This window comes from Pristis pectinata, chromosome 26, assembly GCF_009764475.1.
Source record: "Pristis pectinata isolate sPriPec2 chromosome 26, sPriPec2.1.pri, whole genome shotgun sequence".
NCBI lineage: Eukaryota > Metazoa > Chordata > Chondrichthyes > Rhinopristiformes > Pristidae > Pristis > Pristis pectinata.
The window spans coordinates 32,221,751-32,242,035 of NC_067430.1; the positions used below are offsets into that span (position 1 = coordinate 32,221,751).

General features: G+C 42.4%; 1 protein-coding gene across 9 annotated transcripts in view; it reads right to left on the bottom strand.

The window, feature by feature from the left end:
• mib2 (MIB E3 ubiquitin protein ligase 2) overlaps positions 1 to 20,285 on the bottom strand; it is a 215,715-nt gene that overhangs the window by 143,818 nt on the left and 51,612 nt on the right. For 8 of the 9 annotated variants that reach the window (XR_007958246.1, XR_007958247.1, XM_052039217.1 and 5 more), the window contains one exon: positions 11,292 to 11,607. The exons of the other annotated variant lie outside the window; for it this stretch is intronic. Coding sequence is in view for 6 of the 8 variants with exons in the window: in XM_052039217.1 (XP_051895177.1) it covers positions 11,292 to 11,514 (223 nt within the window). In the remaining 2 variants the exon portion in view is untranslated. The remainder of the gene's footprint in view (positions 1 to 11,291; positions 11,608 to 20,285) is intronic. 9 annotated transcript variants of the gene reach the window in all.

Genomic DNA, 20,285 nt, shown 5'->3' on the forward strand with positions numbered 1-20,285 from the left:
TCAGTGCGCTCGAAAGCACCTGGCAGCTTAGTCCCTTCTTTTGGCATAGCATTGGAATCAGCACTCTAGTGAAATCCAGCAGCCAACGTATGGACAGCAAGATCCCACAAACAGCAAAATGACAACAACTGTACAACTGATTTGCTTGTAGTACTGGTTGAGGGATGAATACAGCCACAGGAGCTATTCCCCATCCTTCCTTAAAACTGTGGCAATAGATTTGTCTTATTTCCACCAGAGATAAAACCTGACTTAGCCTCTTGTTCAAATAATGACACCTCTGACAGTGCAGTACTCTCTCAGTTCTGGATTAGTGTCAACCAAAATTTGCATGATAATCACCATGTTGAAATGGGTTAGATTGCACTTAGGGTACTGGGTACAGTTCTGGTCACCAAACTGCAGAAAGGATGTGGTGGCAATAGAGAGAGAGCAGAAGAGATTCATCAGGGTGTTGCCTGGAATGGAGGGCTGTAGTTATAAGGGGAGATTGTATAGGCTGGGTTTAGTCTCACTGGAATGTAGGAGGTTGACCTTAGAAGCTTATAAAATTATTAGGGCCATAGATAGGATAGATAGTCAGAATCCTTTTTCCCAGGGCAGGGGAGTCTAGAACAGGAAGGTACAGGTTTAAGGTGAGAGGGGAGAAATTTAAAAGAGATCTGAGAGGTACATTTTTTATTAATCTACACAGGTGGTGGTGAATATCTGGAAGAAGTTGCCAGATGAAGTGGTGGAGACTGATACAATTACGTTTAAAAGGCGTTTGGACAGGTACTTGGATAGGAAAGGTGGAGAGAGACACGGGCCAAGTGCAGGCAAATGCGATTAGTGTAGTTAGACATCAAAGTCAACATGGACGAAGTGACCAAAAGGGTCTGCTTCTGTGCTGTACGATTCTATGACTCTAACACAAAGTGCTGACAAATTGCTAAAGGTTTCAGGTGACAAGGTTAGGACCCATTTCATTTCCAAGAACAACTGTTTAATTTTTTATTGCCTCTAACTATATGATTGTTCATATGATTAAAACATTGAGATACAGTTTCAGAGGAATTCTATCCAGCAATACTTCAGTCTGGTATCTGTTGCAGAAATATCTTGCATTGCTAGAAAAAAAAATGATAAAACTACATCTTCAGGAACAGTGCATATATACAAGAATTTTAAACACAGCATTAATAGCTAACTTAATTAAAATGATGAAATAATATATAATCTGAGTAATTTCCTTTCATCTACTTAAAACCAGGAGCAACCGATCAGTTTACATCAGTAGCAGTTCCACATAGCATTATTTTTCCGAAAAGGTATAATAAAGCAGCACAAAGAAAGACTTTACAATCTTTCCAGAGCTTTCGCATGTGAAGAATGTCCATATCTTATTAATATTATTTAATACCAATGTGTGAATCTATCATATTAATATATCAGTTTGCTTTAGCAGATGAATATTTACAGTTTATATATGAATCAATAAACTATACCTTAATGAAGAAAATACATAATACAGATATACTAGCTGCAACTCCACAGATAGGATAATTTGAGATAGAAGATAAAACACGATACCAGTTTAAACTAACCCATCTGCCTGCTCATGGTCCGTATCCTTCTATTTCCTGCCTGTTTGTGTGTTTGTCTGAATGTCTCTTAAAACATTGCTATTGTATCCGCTTCTCCCACCTCCCCTAACAGCACAATGCAGACAAATAAAGAACTATTGGAAAAATTCAAATGAGAAATGTATCACAAGGTGAAGGAACCAAGTTGGTGAATACAGATGAGTGCCTTGTGTTGGACCAAGATGGAGAACGTCATTCCCTGAGGCGCAAACTTATTTAAAACCTTGTTTTAACAATCACATGGATGCCTGAATGAATGATCAACAGGATCTCTGTAAGAGACAAACAGCATTACTGGGATTTAAATATTTCAAATCTCAGTCATTAGTATTTGTTAACTTGATTTTTCATTTATACTTTAATGAAGTTTTAAATTGTCCACATTGTGTAAAAGTACTCTAGGTTTGTTCAGCTGACCTCCTAGATGAGTTTACCATGCTCAGCAAAATGTTTAACTTGATATTAAATAATGGAAAACAGTTTGTTTACAAAAAAATAAAGTGCAGCCAACTTTCCAGAGTTTTGGAATGCTGGTTGTGCAATCCAGTGCCGTAGAACGGAAGAGAGTGGAGCCTCAGTTAAAACCCAATGACACAGCAGAGCATTTGCGATTACAAGCAAGAACCTTTAACAGCATCGGACTGGAGCCCAGTAATGTAGGATACGTATTAAAGGTTCACCACATGAAAGAAAAATTATTCAGCCAAATTGAATATTCATCTCGTGTTATGGAGACCATTGAACAATGGAAGACTCGCAAAAGAAAAAAATAAACTGCTGGAGGAACTCAGCAGGTCGAGCAGCATCTGTGGAGGCAAAGGGATTGTCAACATTTCAGGTCAAGGACTGAGAGTATAGAGAGAAGATAGCCAGTACGACCATTTCGCAGAACACCTGCGCTCTGTCCATAACTGCGATCTGCATCTCCCCATTGTCGGTCACTTCAACTCCCCTCCATCACAGATACATCAGTCCTCAGCCTCCTCCACTGCCAGAATTCCAAGCACAAACTGGAGGAACAGTACCTCATTTTCTGTCTTGAAATCTTGCAGCCTAACGGCATGAACATTGAATTCTCCCACTTTAAGTAATCCCCACACCCCCCCCCCCCCCCACACCCACCCTCAACCATGCCTCTCCTTTTCTTCTCTTTCCTAGCCCCTCTCTCTTTTTTCTTACACCCACCCTTACCTTTGACCCATCCCCCGGTGGATCTGCTCTCCCCACCTCCCCTGCACCTGCCTATCACTGTCTCTTACCTGCATCTACCTACCTCCACCCTGTGCCCACCCCGCCTCCCCTCTTTTGTCCACCTATCACTGCTCTGCTTTTCCCTCCTATATATCGGGCTTCCCCTTTTCCCATATTCAGTCCTGAAGAAGGCTCCTGCCCGAAACATTGACCGCCTGCTTTTCTCCACGGGTGCTGCCTGGTTTGCTGAGTTCTTCCAGCATCAGAGTGTTTTTCATCTAGATTCCAGCATCTGCAGTCCCTTGTTTCTCTTTCTTCCACCAGTATATGGAAGTGAGAGGGAGGGGTGAGACAGAGGCTGGTAGGTGATAGGTGGAACCAGATGTGGGAGGGATAGGAAAGGTGAACCCAAGGGAGAAGCAGCCCAGGTAGATGGGCATGCAGGTGATGGACAGATGGAACCAGTTGGGGACGGTGATGTTTAGGTAACAAGGGGGAAGGAATGGAAAAGGTGAACAAAGGTCAGAGACCATGGATGGACTGTTGGAGTAGGAAAGGAACACAGGGGAGTGGGTTACCTGAAATTAGAAAATTCAGTGTTTGCATTTGGCCTCACCATGGCAGTGGAGAAGGCAGAGGACAGACAGGTCCATGTGGGAACAGGAAAGGGAGTTGAAATGACATGCAACTGGGAGCTCAAATAGTCTAAGCCCCTCTAATATGGCTTTCCCAAAAGTAGACAATTTATTTTAGCAAGAAGGAATAATCTGAAGCAAAATGAAATCTCTCTATAGACACACTGAAAAAACAATTATCCTGCACTAGGCTTTGCAAATGCACAGAGAGGTCATTGGCTCTAAATAAAGCCCATAGCAGTTAAACCAAAGTGACAGAATATCAGTGGAACTAACAATTCTGCATTTGATGCATGGCAGACGTGGCACTGGGTCACTGGGAATTTGCCCCTATTCCCAAGGGTCAGTAAGCATAACAATTGGCTCAAATGTCATGCTTAAAAGCACCATTACAATGACACACTGCATACTCAAAAAAAGAGCCATTTAGGGGAAAAAATAACACGAGAACATTTTAGGATACCACCATTTTCTGCTCATCTTCCCACATGTTCCTCAACTATCCCACTGCATTCAGCCACCTTATGGTTCATTTCCTCACTCAGTCTAGACCCATGTCCCTCGTCATTACTCGCTAACTATCTCAGTGCTGCCTTCCTCTTTCCTTGGGTAGTCAAGACCTTCCTCTGTTCGGTCCAAGCATCCACCACCTCAGTGCTCTTCACTGGCAGCTCACTGGACCTCTGTGTCATTCACTGTTGGTCACCAATGGCCAACCTCAAGCCCGATCTCATGAATCTGAACAATATACAATCAAAGAACAGATGTTGGGCTTAGGGAAATGGAATACCAGAATAAATGATTTGAAAGAAATGAAACTGCACAGTAGTGCAGTGGCTACTGATTACTGAATCAGTGTGTACATTACGTGAGACACACATGATCCCACCGTTTACTTCTGATCAACTCAGCCAACAATTGCACTCCTCCCATCTACTACTGTCACATAGCTACCATTCCCTCCCAATGCAGTAACTCGCCCTACTCGACCCCACCCCTTAGACTTCACCTTCCAGGTGCAGTGCTCATTCTCCCTCACCCCCACCACCCCACACCCCTCCCCCCCCCACTGACCCTGGACATCTGAAATGAACCATCAGGCAGGAGGTACAGGAGCCTGAAGACCCACACCTCAAGGTTCAACAACCGCTTCTTCCCCACTGCCAACAGGTTCTTGAACAGACCTGAAAAACTCGAACACTATCTCAGACTATATTTCTTTTTCTCTCTCTCAGCTTGTACTAGTATCATTATCATCATGTTTCTTTTGTTGTGTATTATGTATAATTTATGTTAATTTAGGTTCATGTTAGCTTAGCTTTGTCACGTTTGTAATGTACTGTGCTGCTTATGCGAAAATCTAGTTTTCATGGGATTTATATATGAAAATAAACTTGAACCTAAATTTCTAGCTCCAAAGTTCTTTCCACTTCTTGACTCCACAGTGCACAACCTTCCTCCTATGGTCTCACAATGCAAGATCTTATCTATTGAATCAAATCTTCATCTCTGAAATGCATATAGTAAATAACCACCTTCACTTTGCAAAATACTAGAAGCAGTGCCTGCTCCTTGTGTTAAGAGGGTGCAGGTTCAAATTTCAGTGCAGTGAATCTCTGGAAATGGAGTGCCCTCTGATGTTGTAGGGACTGATTATACCAGCAACTTCATGAGATTTGGAGTAAGCACTTGCTTCATATGGTCAAATGCAGTGCGATTTTTTTCCCAATGAAAGTGGATTCAGCATGAAAAAGGAAACAGGACTCAGGAGCTCAGCTCGTACAAATATACAGAGGCCACACTAACAAAGATGCCATCTTCTGAATGAGACAATGGGCGGATGGTCTGATGAACAGTGAAGAGCTTCTGTTTCTTGGCTTGATATTGGATGTCTTTTACATTCAGGCAATCAGCACACCTCTGCTTTAAACCCAAAGTCCTTAATACTTACTATTCTCCCTAGGATTATTGTTTAAACATTGACTATAGGAAGCTACCATGTCTCACTGCCAATTACCATCCTTTACCTGTTTTAATCAAACTATGCGTCTTGTGTACTGTAACCACTGATCCAATCATTTTCCAAAACACTGATCTTCCCTTTAGTTATAATTAATCCCCAAACTCATTAACACTCAATTTCATTCTCCATCATAAACCCTGTCTGTTTTCCAGTGGGGTTGGCTTCAGAGCAGATCCTCAAGCAGAACTCCCAAGTGCTACCTTTCCCTCCTTGATGTTGAATCCACCTCACTGAGAAACTTGTTACCTTCCTCAGAAAGTCTTGCCCTATGCCCTTTCACACTTCTTACAAGACATCACCTGATAAATTTCTGACCATTTAAATTGTTTTAAAGAAATCCTTCATCTGGATCCAGCATACTCATTCCATGGGGGAAAAAAATCTCCTGGAATCCTGGATATTAACTCTTGGGGAAAAAGAAACCAGAGCAAACCTAGATGGCATGATCAAAACGATTTTTATCAGGTCCCATTTTACCATGTTGTTGCAAAGAACATCAATTTGTATGGAAGTGTTAGTTTTTAAAAAAAAAATGCAGCCTCCGCTTTCATGGAGAGAGCAAAATTCCTATTTCCACTTTCAGAATTTGGAGACTCTCAAACACCTGGACTGCATGACCTGGTTTCCCAGACCATATTCTTCCTCTTCACCTTCTGCAGGACAGCAGTTAGACAGAGATTATCCTTCTGGAAAGAATGTTTCCAAATTGACTCACATTAGCTGTTGTTGGTTTCTTCTTCCTCAGGCCCCTTAACTGCTTCAAAGCAAGCTCAGCTTTGAATTTCAATCATAGAAAGCAGGCTACTCGGTCCATCGAGTCCACGCCAACCAAGAGGAAGTTCTCTGGTCTTTGTTGTCTTTTCCCAATGGAAACAGAACTTTTCTATCCCCGAATTAAATCCTACCATCATGAACCATCCTTTTCTTCCCGTCACAAGGTGACCAGGACTCCAGTTGGTACATTCGTGGCATGACCTATCCACTCTTGTACATTATGCCTCTGCTCCTCAACCAACTTTTCCCTCTCTTACTATCTTAATAAATCTGTGGACATACACTCAAAGATCCTTCTTCCTCCATGCTCCACAGATTCCTGCCTTTTATTATGTACCCCTTCACCCTTTCGGCTCTCCACAAATACATTACCCCACATTTCACTAAATTGATCCCTGTAACCCACCTGACCAATCCAATCTCAGAACAAGATGTCAGTGCAGAGGAGAGGTAGATTCTCATGAATTGCTGCTATGATGATGAGAAATGTTAGGCCATCAGGACCTCGACTTCCTCCAATTTTCCTCCCCATTTCTCCCAACGACATTTGGCATGTTCCCAAATTCCTCAGGTTCAACAGCCTGATTCTTTACTTCTCCGAGTGCATCTTGTGAGTTTGGTGTGACTGTGTAATCTACTGCTTCACTTTTATTTATTTATATTTCTGAAGAAATTGCAGGGGCCCTTGCAGAGATTTTTGCTTTATCTCTGGCCACAAGCAAGGTTCGAGGACTGGAGAGTGGCTAATGTAGTGCCATTGTTTAAAAAGGGTAGCAAAAACAAGCCAGGAAACTACAGGCTGGTGAGTGGTGACATCAATGGTGGGTAAACTGCTGAAGAGGACTCTGAGCGACAGGATCTACCAACATTTGGAGAGAGAGGCTCTGATTTGGGACAGTCAGCATGGTTTTGTGCGTGGGAAGTCACACATGACTAATCTCTTGGGAGTTCTTTGAAGAGGTACCCAAGAGAGTAGATGGGGATAGGGCAGTGGATGTTGTCTATATGGACTTTAGCAAGGTCTCTCATGGCAGGCTGGTCTGAAAGGTTAGATTGCATGGGATCCAGGGGGAAAGAGCAGATTGGATTCTTAATTGGATCAGTGGTAGGATGCAGAGGGTGATGGTCGAGGGCTGTTACTTGGACTGTAGGCCTGTGTCTAGTGGTGTGCCACAGGGGTCGGCGCTGGGACCTTCGTTGTTTGTAATTTATATAAACAATTTGGATGTGAATGGTTAGTAAGTTTGCAGATGATACTAAAATAAGTGGTGTCATAGATAATGTAGAAGGTTATGAGAAATTACAGGGGAATCTTGATCAGCTGGGTATGTGGGCTGAGGATTGGCAAATGGCTTTCAATCCAGATAAATGTGAGGTATTACATTTTGGGAGATCAAACCAGGGTAGGACTTGTACAGTGAATGGTAGGGCCCTGGGGAGTGTTATGGAACAGAGGAACCTTGGAGTGCAAGTGCAGAGTTCGGTGAAAGTGGCATCTCAGGTAGATAGGGTGGTAAAGAAGGGATTTGATACACTGGCCTCATCAGTCAAGGCATTGAATATAGGAGTTGGGAAGTTATGTTGCAGTGAAAGAAGACGTTGGTGAGGTCAGACTTGGAGTATTATATGTACAGTTTTGGTCACCCTGTTAATAGGAAAGATGTTATTAAGCTAGAAAGAGTGCAGAAAAGATTTACCAGGATGTTGCCTGCACTTAGAGGCCTGAGTCACAAGGAGAAGTTGTGTAGACTAGGACTTTATGTAGGAGATTAAGGGGTGACCTGATAGAGGTATATGAGATCATGAGGGGCATAGACAAGGTGAAATCACATAGTCTTTTTCCCAGGGAGGGGGTGCTAAAAACAAGAGGGCATAGGTTTAAGGTCTGAGGTAAGAGATTTGAGAGAGATATCAGGGACAGCTTCTTCATGCAAAGGGTGGTGCATATTTGGAATGAGCTGTCAGAAATAGTGGTTGAGGCGAGCACATCAGAAACATTTAAAAGCCATCTAGATGAGTACGTGGATAGGAGGGGTTTAAAGGGCTATGGGCCAAACGCAGGCAGATGGGACCAGCTCGCTGGGCAACACAGTTGGCATGGATGAGTTGGGCTGAAGGGCCTGTTTCTATGCTGTATCACCATTTTGCTACTTCCTTTTATTCCTCATTTTTAATTTCTGATTTTTGACTTCTTTATTCTTTCCCATTTTCTTCTGGCAGTTTCTTCCTCACTTTATTCAGCAGCCTTGGGGTTGTTGTCACTTTGTTCTTGTACACACCCTACTTTGTTCTTGACACATAGGTCTTATCCCTTTATCGGATAAGGCATGCTCGGCACACTCAGCTAAGTGACATTAGTGCATGAAGCACACCACCAGAAGGCAGTTGTTCTACTTCTCCAGCTGGCCTAAAATTAAAGGTTCACGGGCCTCTTGCTATTGCCTGACGTCTATTGCTCTAACAGTGGGCCGTGAGAGTCAACTTCATCACCCAACTCCCAGCATGAGAAGCCAGCTCCACTACTTTAACATAACACATCCAGCCATCAAATTGTCATGCTTGTCCATGCCTGTACAACACAACGGGACCCAACAGGTGTGTTCTCAAAAAGGGACTGGCTGCAACATTTGTATGTAACCTCACAATGGCAATACACTTGAGTCCTGCAATAGAACACTGCCTTAAATCCCCACGTTATTACAAGAATACAAGCTCAAAAATTTTACCCGCTCATTTAAAACCTAAAGGGAAATAAAGTCAGCTCTGAGTTGATCACCTCATAGCAAAACTGCAGCAACGTTACTGGTTAGCCCGGAGAGACCAGGTGTGGTTGACAGAGTTAAAAATCATTATTGGTAGTTCCAAGAACAGTTGGCAGCTTGTACAAGATGGAAAACTAAAAACCAAAAATGCTGGAAACATGCAGCAGGTCAACAAACTTTGTAAAACATTCAAAGATTCAGATCTTTGATTCTCAGATTCAAAGATTTGTGCATTATTGACAGATTTATCATTATCCACTAGTTTGAGGGAACAACGCTACTCAGTATCTGTTGACGTTCAAGAAATGAACCAATATCTACAGAGCTCTTCTTCACTGGGAACATTCCTGAGGCTCCATTATTCTCCTGCTGGGAAATGTACCAAGATCAAGATCACAATCACTCCCACCCGGAGTACATGAGGAGTGAGTGCAGGATGACAATACTGTAGCATTATCAATAACTGATCGGATCAACGAGAACACCAATCCATGGGATGAATATTATTTGGTACACACAGGGGCAGCTGCTTACTTCTTGCTTTAGGCTTTCGAACTGCCCGTAATAATTACAGGTTTGTGTTTCACCACCAGAAGAACCAGCCTGGATTCTCCTCAGGCTAAAACTGTACAGGGTAACTGCACAATCCTTTAAACTTTTTTTAAGCTGTCATATACAGTTAAAAGATATTTGGATAAGTACATGAATGGGAGGGGTTTAGAGGGATATGGGCCAAACGTGGGCAAATGGGACTAGCTTGGTGGGCACCATGGTTAGCATGGACCAGTTGGGCCAAAGGGCCTGTTTCTGTTCTGTCTGACTCTATGAATCATTAATAGGGTGAAATGCATTTCAGCTCTGATGATCACACAAGCTTGTAGCTCTGCAAACTGCAGCTTCAAATTCAAGGAATTTCTAAATGATGCAGTAATTCTCTTTTCCCACAATGTAATGCATATTTTTATTTATCTTTTATGCTAATCAACTTTAGAGATTTTCTTCCCATTTCAGGAATCCATCACCCCCAGAGGTTTTGCTGTTTGTTCCAAGCTTATCTCATACATGGAGAATTTATAAGAAACTTACTGTAACTCACCAGTTACTTGGAAAGTTTGCGTTATTTTACATTACATTTTAATCTGGTTTTAATTTGGAGATGACTTTTGAGTATAATCATATTACACTCTGATCTGATTTTGTTGCTAAGCACTTTATCTGGTATCTGCTAGCTTGTGCAATATAGACAAATAAAATGGCCAAGTTCTGCAACTAAATCAACAGGAATTGATAACAGCAGCATCACAAAGGATTAATTAACATAGCTAACTACATGCACGATAACCATTTAAATGAACTGCTACCCTAAACTCCACAGAAAGAATGTCACCTGCAAACAATGTTGATTCTACTTGAAGCAGCACAGGTTTATGTGAAGCTTAAATAAATTAAAGAACAAATAAATGAGTAGCTGCCCATGTGTACCCAACAACATTCATCCCAAAGAATGGTGTTCCCGTTTGTCTAATCAATTATAGACAGTATTGTTATTCTACAGTCACTCACTATATAATCCATTGTGGGAGTGATTGCAATCTGCATCTTGTTAGATCTCGATTCTTTCTGTTGTAATAAGCTAACAATCTCAACAAAGACTTGGAGAACACCGAAACCCTAATAACAAGAACGAGCTACCTACTTGCCATAAAAATGTACCAGTTTTTAAAAAAAATTTCCATGTAGCAAGAGTATAGACACAGTAAACATTTCAATGTTTTTTGTAGCTTGATACAACTAATGATTTTTAACATCTTGTATTCTTGTACACAGCCACTTTAACAGATGGTGAATGAAAACAATTTGGATTTGAAATATCACAAAATATAACATCTAGGCAAAGTATGGTCATTTAAAAAATACCAAATTAACTGGAGTTCTGGCTTAGTGGTTTATCTTATTCATTTTCTCATTAAAAAATAAGCACTTCTCAATAGGTGTTCAGTGAAGTAGACTGTAGTAACTTATATTTAGTATTACAGTTCCTGAAAACATCTGCCTGAAAATACAAAAGAGTAGAAGTCTCTTGGAATGACAGTTTGAAGGAAGATTACATTATATATGGGGTAGGATAGTGTTCCCTCTCTTTAGCCAGGCAATGAAGACATTTGCTTCAGATGATCTACTGAGTTATTGCCTTTCCAAGTTGTGGGAATTGAACAAATTAGAGACGGAATAAGCATCTGGAAAAAAAAGTCAGAAGTTCACGATAGAACTGTAAACTTACCAATCTGTGCATTGTCGTAGAGAAGCAGATCGTAAGCTCCTTGGTAACCAGTGCGATAATTTGTTCTAGTACCACAGTCCCACTGCACCACCACAGTTTTATCTGGTGTTGTGGTGCTGCCTTGGCGGCCAATCTCTACCACAGTACCAACATGTCCTTCTCCATCGTCCTGGTTTCCCCATATCCAATCCACGCCACGTACAATACGCATGCCCACTTCCATGGTGCACAATGGGTGACTTGTGACTCAATGTTTATTAATAAATAAATGCAATGGCGTCTAGTGACAGACGATATCTTGGACTGCCTAGAACACCTGGAAAAGGAAAACAAGTCAATTATATACTCTTCGCCAATTGAGAAGAAATGTACTGCACTCTCCATGTGTATTCCTTCTAGGAGCAAGAAAAAAATCTGACAATTAACAGTGCCTCTATTGAACTGCATAGAATATACTTTGAAGTTTAGTTATTATGAAAACAAATTCAAAGAAAATACTATAAACAGAAACTGTCCATCATGTTCAAAGCAATGACAAATCTACTTCAGGACTCACTTCTTACACATACTTCACCTTCACTGTAAATCATCCAGGTACAAACATTAAAATAGCTGCTCTAGCCTAGCTATATTGCATTTTAATTAAAAATCGGATCAAAGGGAAACTTTGGGCATTTCTGCTTTCAGTCTGTGAACTGGCAGAGATGCCATCTACCAAATGAGTCAGTAAACCCAGGCTCTCTTGCTTCTCTCAGGTGGGCTTAAAAGATCCAGACAGCAATTTCGAAGGACAGCGGAGTTCTCCCCAAGTATCCTGGTCAACAAACAGGGTATCTGGTCTTATCACATCCCAGTTTGTGGGAGCTTGCTTTGGGCAAACTGGCGAGTACATTTGTTACATTACATCACTACAGTTTAGCAACACTATGACCATTTTGATCACTTTGCACTAAAATGAACTTTGAGTTGATTGGGAGAGGGTGTTTGCAGGCAAAGGGATGTCAGGCAAGTGGGAGATTTTTAAAATTGAGATAGGAAGAGTTCAGGGCCAGCATGTTCCGGTTAGAGTGAAGGGCAAAGCTGGCAAGATTAGGGAATCTTTGTTGACGAGGGATATTGAGAGTCAGGTCAGGAAAAAGGAGACACGTGTCCAGTATGGGATCAAGCAAATCCCTTGAGTGCAATGGATTGCAGGAGTACACTTAAGGAGGAAACTAGGAGGCAAAAATGGGCCATGGGATATCCCTGGCAGGTAAGGTGGGCAAGGTCTTAAGTAAATTCTTCTGTACTTACCTATGGAGAAGGACATGAAAGTTAGTGAGTTCAGGGGAGGGAAGAGTGATATCCTGGAGCACATCAACATTACGAAGGAGATGGTGTTGGAGGTCTTGAAATGCACAGATGTGGATAAATCTCCAGGGCCTGACCAGGTTATCCTAGGATGTTATGGGAAGCGAGAGGGGAGAGGCTGGAACCTTGGAAGAGAATTTTGTATCTTTGTTAGCCATCGGCAAGGTACAGCAAGACTGGAGGAAAGCTGATGTTGTACCTTTACTTAAGAAGGCTATCAGGGATAAGCCAGGGAGCTACAGGTCGGTGAGCCTTACAGCAGTGGCGGGAAAGTTATTGGAAAGGATTCTGGGAGAGAGGATTTATTTACATTTGGAAATTCAAGGACTGATTAGGGATAGTCAGCATGGCTTTATGCATGGGAATTCATGTCATGAATTTGATTAAATTTTTTCCAAGGATTAATGAGGGCAGGACGGTACACGTTGCCTACATAAACTTTAGGACCAGCCTACCATGCCTTGCTAAGGGTTAGAACACATGGGATCAAGGGTGAGCTAGCTAATTGGATTCAAAATTGGCTTGTTGGTAAGAGTCAAATTGTTGCTTTCAGGTTGGAGGTCTGTGACCAGTGGTTTGTCATTGAGATCGGTGTTGGATCCTTCAATGTTTGTCGTACAAATTAATGGTTTGGATAAGAACAGGTGGCATGATTAGTAAATTTGCAGATTACACCAAAATTGGTGTAATAGTAGACAGTGAGGAAGGGTGTCTAAGGTTACAACAGGATATTGATTAACTGAGAAAGTAGGCAAGGGAACGACAGATGGAAGTTAACTCAGTCAAGTGCAAAGTGATGCATTTTGGGAAGTTGAACCAGGGCAAGATAAACACAGTGAATAACAGGGCCCTGGGGAGTCTTGTTGAACAGAGGGATGTTGGGGTATAACTACAGAGTTCCCTGAACGTGACACCACAGGTAGAGGCAGGGTGGCGAAGGTGACATAAGGGACGTCATCTTATAGTTGTACAAAACGTTGGTTAGACTGCACTTGGAATATTGAGAGCAGTTCTGGTCACCACATTACAGGAAAGATGTGATTAAGCTAGAGAGGGTGCAGAAAAGATTCACAAGGATGCTGCCTGGACTGAAAGGCTTGAGTTATAATGAAAGATTAGATAGGCGAGTCTATTTTGCCTGAAGGCAGGGAGGCTGAGGGGTGACTGATAGAGATATACAAAATTATGAGAGGCATAGATAGGGTAGACAGTCAGAGTCTGTTTCCATGGCAGTCTAAAACCGGAGGGCAGAGGTTTAAGGTGAGAGGGAGGAGGTTTAAAGGGGAACCAAGGAGTAAATTTTTCCACACAAATGGGAGATGGTACCTGGAATGAGCTGCCAGAGGATGTGCAGAGGCAGGGAGCGTAACAACATTTAAGATGCATCTGGATAGGTACTTGAATGAACAGGGCACAGAGGAATATGGAATTAATGCAGGCATTTGGATCAGTACAAGTACTGTGGGTGCGATGGTCCGCATAGACACCTGAAGGGCCTGTTTCAATACTGTACAACTCTGCCTCTATTACTCGCTCCACAGAAACACACAAGGTTAAATTAGTGGCTTGTCAGTGGAACAGCCACCCCATCTCTCACCCCCATGTCAGTGTGTACAATGGCCACTCACCACCCAAAATAAGTCATTAAGAACATGCAGGGTGTGCACTCCACCCATTCAAAACTACCGCCAGGTTGTTGAAAGTGGTCCTATCTGTGCTCAGGGAAATCCCAGCCCTGGGACTCACTAAAAGAGGCAAGTAATTCATCTGGAGACAGACTTAGGAGCAGGATCCACTGACCACATCACAGTAGGACAATGTGTTCTGACCCCAGAACCCCTAGCTCAGTCTGATCACTGTGTCCTTCAACTATCAACACTGATCATGAACACCAGCGAGCTTCCCACCCCAGATGAAACTACTGCCCCCAAAATGCCCAGTCTCTTCACCTTTTAGCATCGACGTGAAACTATCTCCAAGGCCCATATTTCAAGAACCATGTACTGTAGCTCATGAACTATCTCACAAAAGACAGTGGTTTGGGCCCGAATCCTACATTAAAATGTTTAAATGCCAGTTGCAGATGCAACTTAAAAACTACTTAAAACGTATGCATGCATAGCTCAAGATGTGTTGGAAATATTGGCTTACAGAAAATCAGCCAATTCTGTACCATGGTACAGTTCTTTCCCATACAACACTATGTATATTCTGGCAGTTGCCAGACACAGTCAGTGCCTGCTGTGTTTCCTCCATGTCAAGCATAACATTTAAATTATGAACGAGGCACTGCCAGTTCATCAACAATTCTTTTTCCAAAATACTCAGTGACACGTGAAGAGGATTTGATCAACACTGGCTAAGGTCCAACGCAAACAGGACAATGTCATCTCAGTAAACCAGTCCGACTGGGAGGTCGTCAATAACCGTTACATCAACAGGAATTAACCAGGATGGGATAAAGCAAAAATGGGACACTTACGTCAGATACCAAGAACTCAATGTAGCTGGAAGCTGAAAAGTAAAATTAGAAGCAGGCAAATAAAGAGGGTGTGAAAAAAAAACAGGTAAGTACCAAAGAAAATCCAAAGATTTTTTTTTTAGGTACTTAGAAAAGGTTGGTAAATAACAAAAATAGTAAAGTGGTAGTAAAAAGTAGGGCCTACTGGGGGCCAAAAAATTTGGGGGCACAGGTTAATTAGGTACAGGTAGAGTGAAATTTTTGTTTAATTTGATTCAATTTTTTGAGAAAGTAACAAGAGGGTCGATGAGGTGGGGCATTTGTAGTCAATGTGGATTTTAGCAAGACTATCGGCAAGATCCCACACAGCAGGTGGGTCAAACAGTAAATGCCCATGGGATCCAAGGGCAAATGGTAAACTGGATCCAGAGCGAGTTCAATGGCAGGAACCAATGGGAAATGTTGATGGGTGTTTTTGTGACGGGTAGACTGTTACCAGTGAGATTCCATTGGGCTCAGTTGTAAGGCCCTTTATTTGTTATGTACGTTAATTATATTTAAATATAGGCTATGATGGTGAAGTTTGCAGATGGCCAAGTGTTAGACAGTGACCAGGAAAACTTTGGATGGGAAAGAAGGTTTAGACATTCTGGTGAACTGGGCAGAAAAATGGCAAATGTAACTTATTCCAGAGAATTGTGAAGTAGTGCATTTGGAAGGTGTAACAAGAAAAGGCAATATACCATAAATGGGTGGCTTTTGAATAGTGAAGAGGAAGAAAGAGACCCTAGAGACAATGTTCACAGATGACATGAAAATTGGTGGTGTTGTGGAAAGCGAGTAAGGTTGCTCAAGGCTACAGCAGGAGGTCTGGTGAAGAGTTGGGCAGAGTGCTGACAAATGGAATGATGCATCCTGGGAAGTCAAACAGGGGTAGGACATATACAGTAAATGGTAGGGCACTAAGGAAGGTTGATCAGTAGAGGGACCTTGGGGTTCAAATCCATAGTTCCTCAAAAGTGGCAACACAGCACAATAGAGTGGTGAAGTATTGTGTGTAGCTCTGGTCACCACACTACAGGATGGATGTGACTGAGCTGGAGAGAAAGTGGAGGAGGTTCACCAGGATGTTGCCTAGATTGGGGGCCTTTAGTTATGGGGAGAGATTGGAGAGGTTGGGCTTGTTTTCCCTTGGGCAAAGAAGGCTGATAGAAGTATACAAGACGCTGGAAGGAGTCAGGAGGATGGCAGTGGAGGGTTGATTTTCAGATTGGCGGACTGTGACCAGTGGTGTGCTGCAGGGATGGGGGCTGGGTCCACTGTTGTTTGTCATCTATGTTAACGATTTGGATGAGAACATAGTTGGCATGGTTAGAACTTTGTGGATGACACCAAAATTAGCAGTATAGTAGAAAGTGAAAAAGGTTATCCAAGATTACAATCTAGATCAACTGGGGAAATGGTCACAAAAAAAAACGGCAGATGGAATTTGACTCAGAAGTGTGAGGTGTTGCACTTTGGCAAGTTAAACCAGGGCAGGATTTGCACAGTAAATGGTAGGGCTCAGTAAAGTGATGTAGAACAGAGACACCAAGTTCCCCAAAAATGAAGACACAGATACACAGGGTGAGGCACATAAGGCTTATCAGTCAGAGCATTCAGTACAGGAGTTGGGATCTCATGTTATAATTGCACAAGTTGTTGGTGAGTCCGCACTTGGAGTATTGTGTACAGTTCTGGTTGCCCAGCTATAGGAAGGATGTCATTAAGCTGGAAAGGGTGTAGAAAAGATCCACAAGGATGTTACCTGGACTGGAGGGCTTGAGTTATAAGGAGAGGCTGAATAGGCTGGGATGTTTTTTCCCCCTGGAGCATAGGAGACTAAGAGGTGACCTTACCTACTGGAGGAAGTGGTAGATGTGGGTACAATTACAATGTTTAAAAGAGATTGACAGATACATGGGTACGAAAAGGTTTAGAAGGATATGGGCCAGTTGCAGGGAAATAGGACTAACTCAAGTTGACAACTTGGTCAGCATGGACAAGTTGGGCTGAAGGGCCTGTTTCCATGCTGTATAACTCTAAGACTCTATTATGAGAGACGTAGATAGGGATAGATAGGCGAAAGCTTCTTCTCATGGTAGGAGTATGAAAAATAAAAAGCATACAAGTTTAAAGTGAGAGGAAAGAGTTTTAAAAGGGATCTGAGAGTCATAGAGCAATACAGCACGGATACAGGCTCTACAGACCATCCAGTCCATGCTGACCACTGTGCCCACCCAGCTAGTCCCAATTTTCCGTGTTAAGCCCATATCACTCTAAGACCCACCCCTCCATGTACCTATCCAAGTACTTCTTAAATGATACCATTGTACCTGCCTCACCCACTTCCTCTGGCAGCTCGTTCCATATACTCCCCACCCACTTTACTCTGCATTCTGTATTGTTTTTTTTACCTTGTACTACTGCAATGCACTGTGTAATGAATTGATCTGTATGAATGACATGCAAGACAAGTTTTTCCACTGTACAAGTGACAATAATAAACCAATTCCAAAGTTGCCCCCCAGCTTCCTTTTAAATCTTTCCCCTCTCACCCTAAACCTATGCCCCCTGGTTTTGGACTCCCCTACCCTGGGGAAAAGACTGTTACCATCCACCTTCATCATTCCAAGGAATAAAGACCTAGGCTGGTCAACCTCTCCCAATAACTCAGGCCCCCTTGTCCTGGCAACTCGTCCTTCCTCCAGTATCCTCGTAAATCTCTACTGCACTGTTTCCAGTTTAACCACATCTTTCCTAATAACAGGATGATCAAAACTATACACAGTACTCCAAGTGCGGCCTCACTAACTGCAATATAATGTCCCAACTCCTATACTCAATGCTCTGACTGATGAAGGCCAGGGGGCTAAATGCCCTTTTCAACACCGTCTACCTGTGATGCCACTCTCAATGAACTATGAACTTGTACTCCTAGATCCCTCTGTTCCATTACACTCCCTAGTGCCCCACTATTCATAGCATAGGTCCTACACTGGCTTGATTTTCCAAAATGCATCACCTTACACATCTGTATTGAAGTCCATTTGTCACTCTTTGGCCCACTTCCCTAACTGATCAAGATCCCCCTGTAATCTATGATAACCTTTTTCACTGTCAGCACCAACTCCTAACTTAGAACCATACAGCACAAAACAGGCCCTTCGGCCCACCGTTTCATGTCATCTACAAACTTACTGAACCAGCCTTGTGCACTTGCATCCAAATCATTTATATAAATAATGAATAACAAGGGTCCCAACACCTACCCCTGTGGCACACCTCTAGTCACCAGACTCCATTCCAAGAAACAACCTTCAACCACCACCCTCTGCTTCCTACCCCCGAGCCAATTTTGAATCCACCTAACTAGCTCTCCCTGGATTGCATAGGACCTAACCTTCAAGACCAGCCTACCATGCGGGACCTTGTTGAAAGCCTTGCTGAAGTCCAAACAGACAACATCCACTGCCTACCCTAGTATACCCTTCTGGTTATCTCTTCAAAAAATTCTTTAAAATAAAATCATAAAACAGGACTTTCCATGCACACAACCTTGATAATTCCTCCTAATCAGACTCTGCCCATCCAAATGCTGGTAGATCCTGTCCCTCAGAATTCTCTCCAGCAACTTCTCCACCACTGATGTCAGGCTGACCAGCCTGGATTGTCCTTGCTAGGTAATTTTTATTTTCCCCGACAGAGTGGTTGATATCTGGAACCCACTGCCAGAGGAGGTGGTGGAATCATATGCAATGACTACATTTAAGAGGCATTTAGACAAGCATTTAGACATATTCCTAAAGCAGATAAATCAGATCCAAGAGCTCAGCATGGACATGGTGGGCTGAAGGGCCTGTTTCTGTGCTGTTGATTCACTGTGACCCTATGAGATCCTCAAATATAACAGGACAGGTCAATAGGGTGGCAAAAAAAAAACTAGTTAGCAGAGGTGCAGAATATGAGTCAGGAAATTACATATACTACTGTTAAGGTCACGGCTGCAGTACCATGTATAGTTGTAGTCACCACTTTACAGAGGAGATTTATGAAGGTGGTGCCAAGAGTAGAAAATTGTAGCTATGAGGAAAGTTTGAATAGGCTTGGTTGTTTCTTTTGGGGCAGAAGAGGTTGGGGTCAATGTGCCTGAATTCAGGAGAGGCCTCAATGCAGTAAAGGTAGGCCTATTTCCTGAGCAGAGGGAGTGAAGAATTAGGGGGTAGAGAATTAAAGTAATTGGTAGAAGGATTAGAGATTGTAGATTGTATTAAAGGGTCTGGGATTCATTGCCTGAAAAATTCTCAATACATTGAAGGAGAACTTGTAGGTGACTGGAAGGGCCATGACCTGCTGGACATGGTGCTGGAAGGTACCGTTAAACAAGTTAATTTTCTGAAATGGCAAGGAGGATGAGCCAAATGACCTCCTGTACTGTATAGCTTCCTTGATTCTATCAAAGATTTTGGTTCCCTCTTTTAGATTAACTGTTCTAATCTTGTTTGTTTTTCTTCATCTTTCTTTTCATCTCCCATTTCACCTTGTTATATTTAGCTTGGTTCTCACCTAGATTATTCACACCATACTTCGTATCATCATATCCTCAATCTCCTTTATCATCTAGGAAACTTTGGTTCCCTTGTCCTTCCTCTGCTGTCTAATGCCTTCAAAATTTGCCTCGTCCCAATTTAGGACATTAACTTGTGGACCAGTCCTTTCTTTTTCAATAGCTTTAAAATTTAACTGAATTATGGTCACTGGTCCCAAAGTGCTTCCCTATTGACACTTTAGCCACTTGCCCAGCCTCACTGCCCAGTAGAAGGTCTAGTGTTGCACCTTGCTGGTAGGGCCATCCACATATTGTTTGAGAACACTTTCCTGGACACATTTAACAAATTCTGCCCCATTCAAACCCTTTGCACTAGACCAGTCCCAGTCAATACAAGGGAAATTGAAATCACTTACTGTTGCAAATCTATTATTCTTACAGCTATCTGTCATCTCCCTACATATTTGGTCCTCTAATAATACAATCCCAAAGTGATCATTCCCTCTTTATTTCTAAGTTCCACCCATATAACCTCTGGACCATTCCCCCAAGAATATCCTTCCCAAGTACTGTCGTGATGTTCTCTCTAATCAAA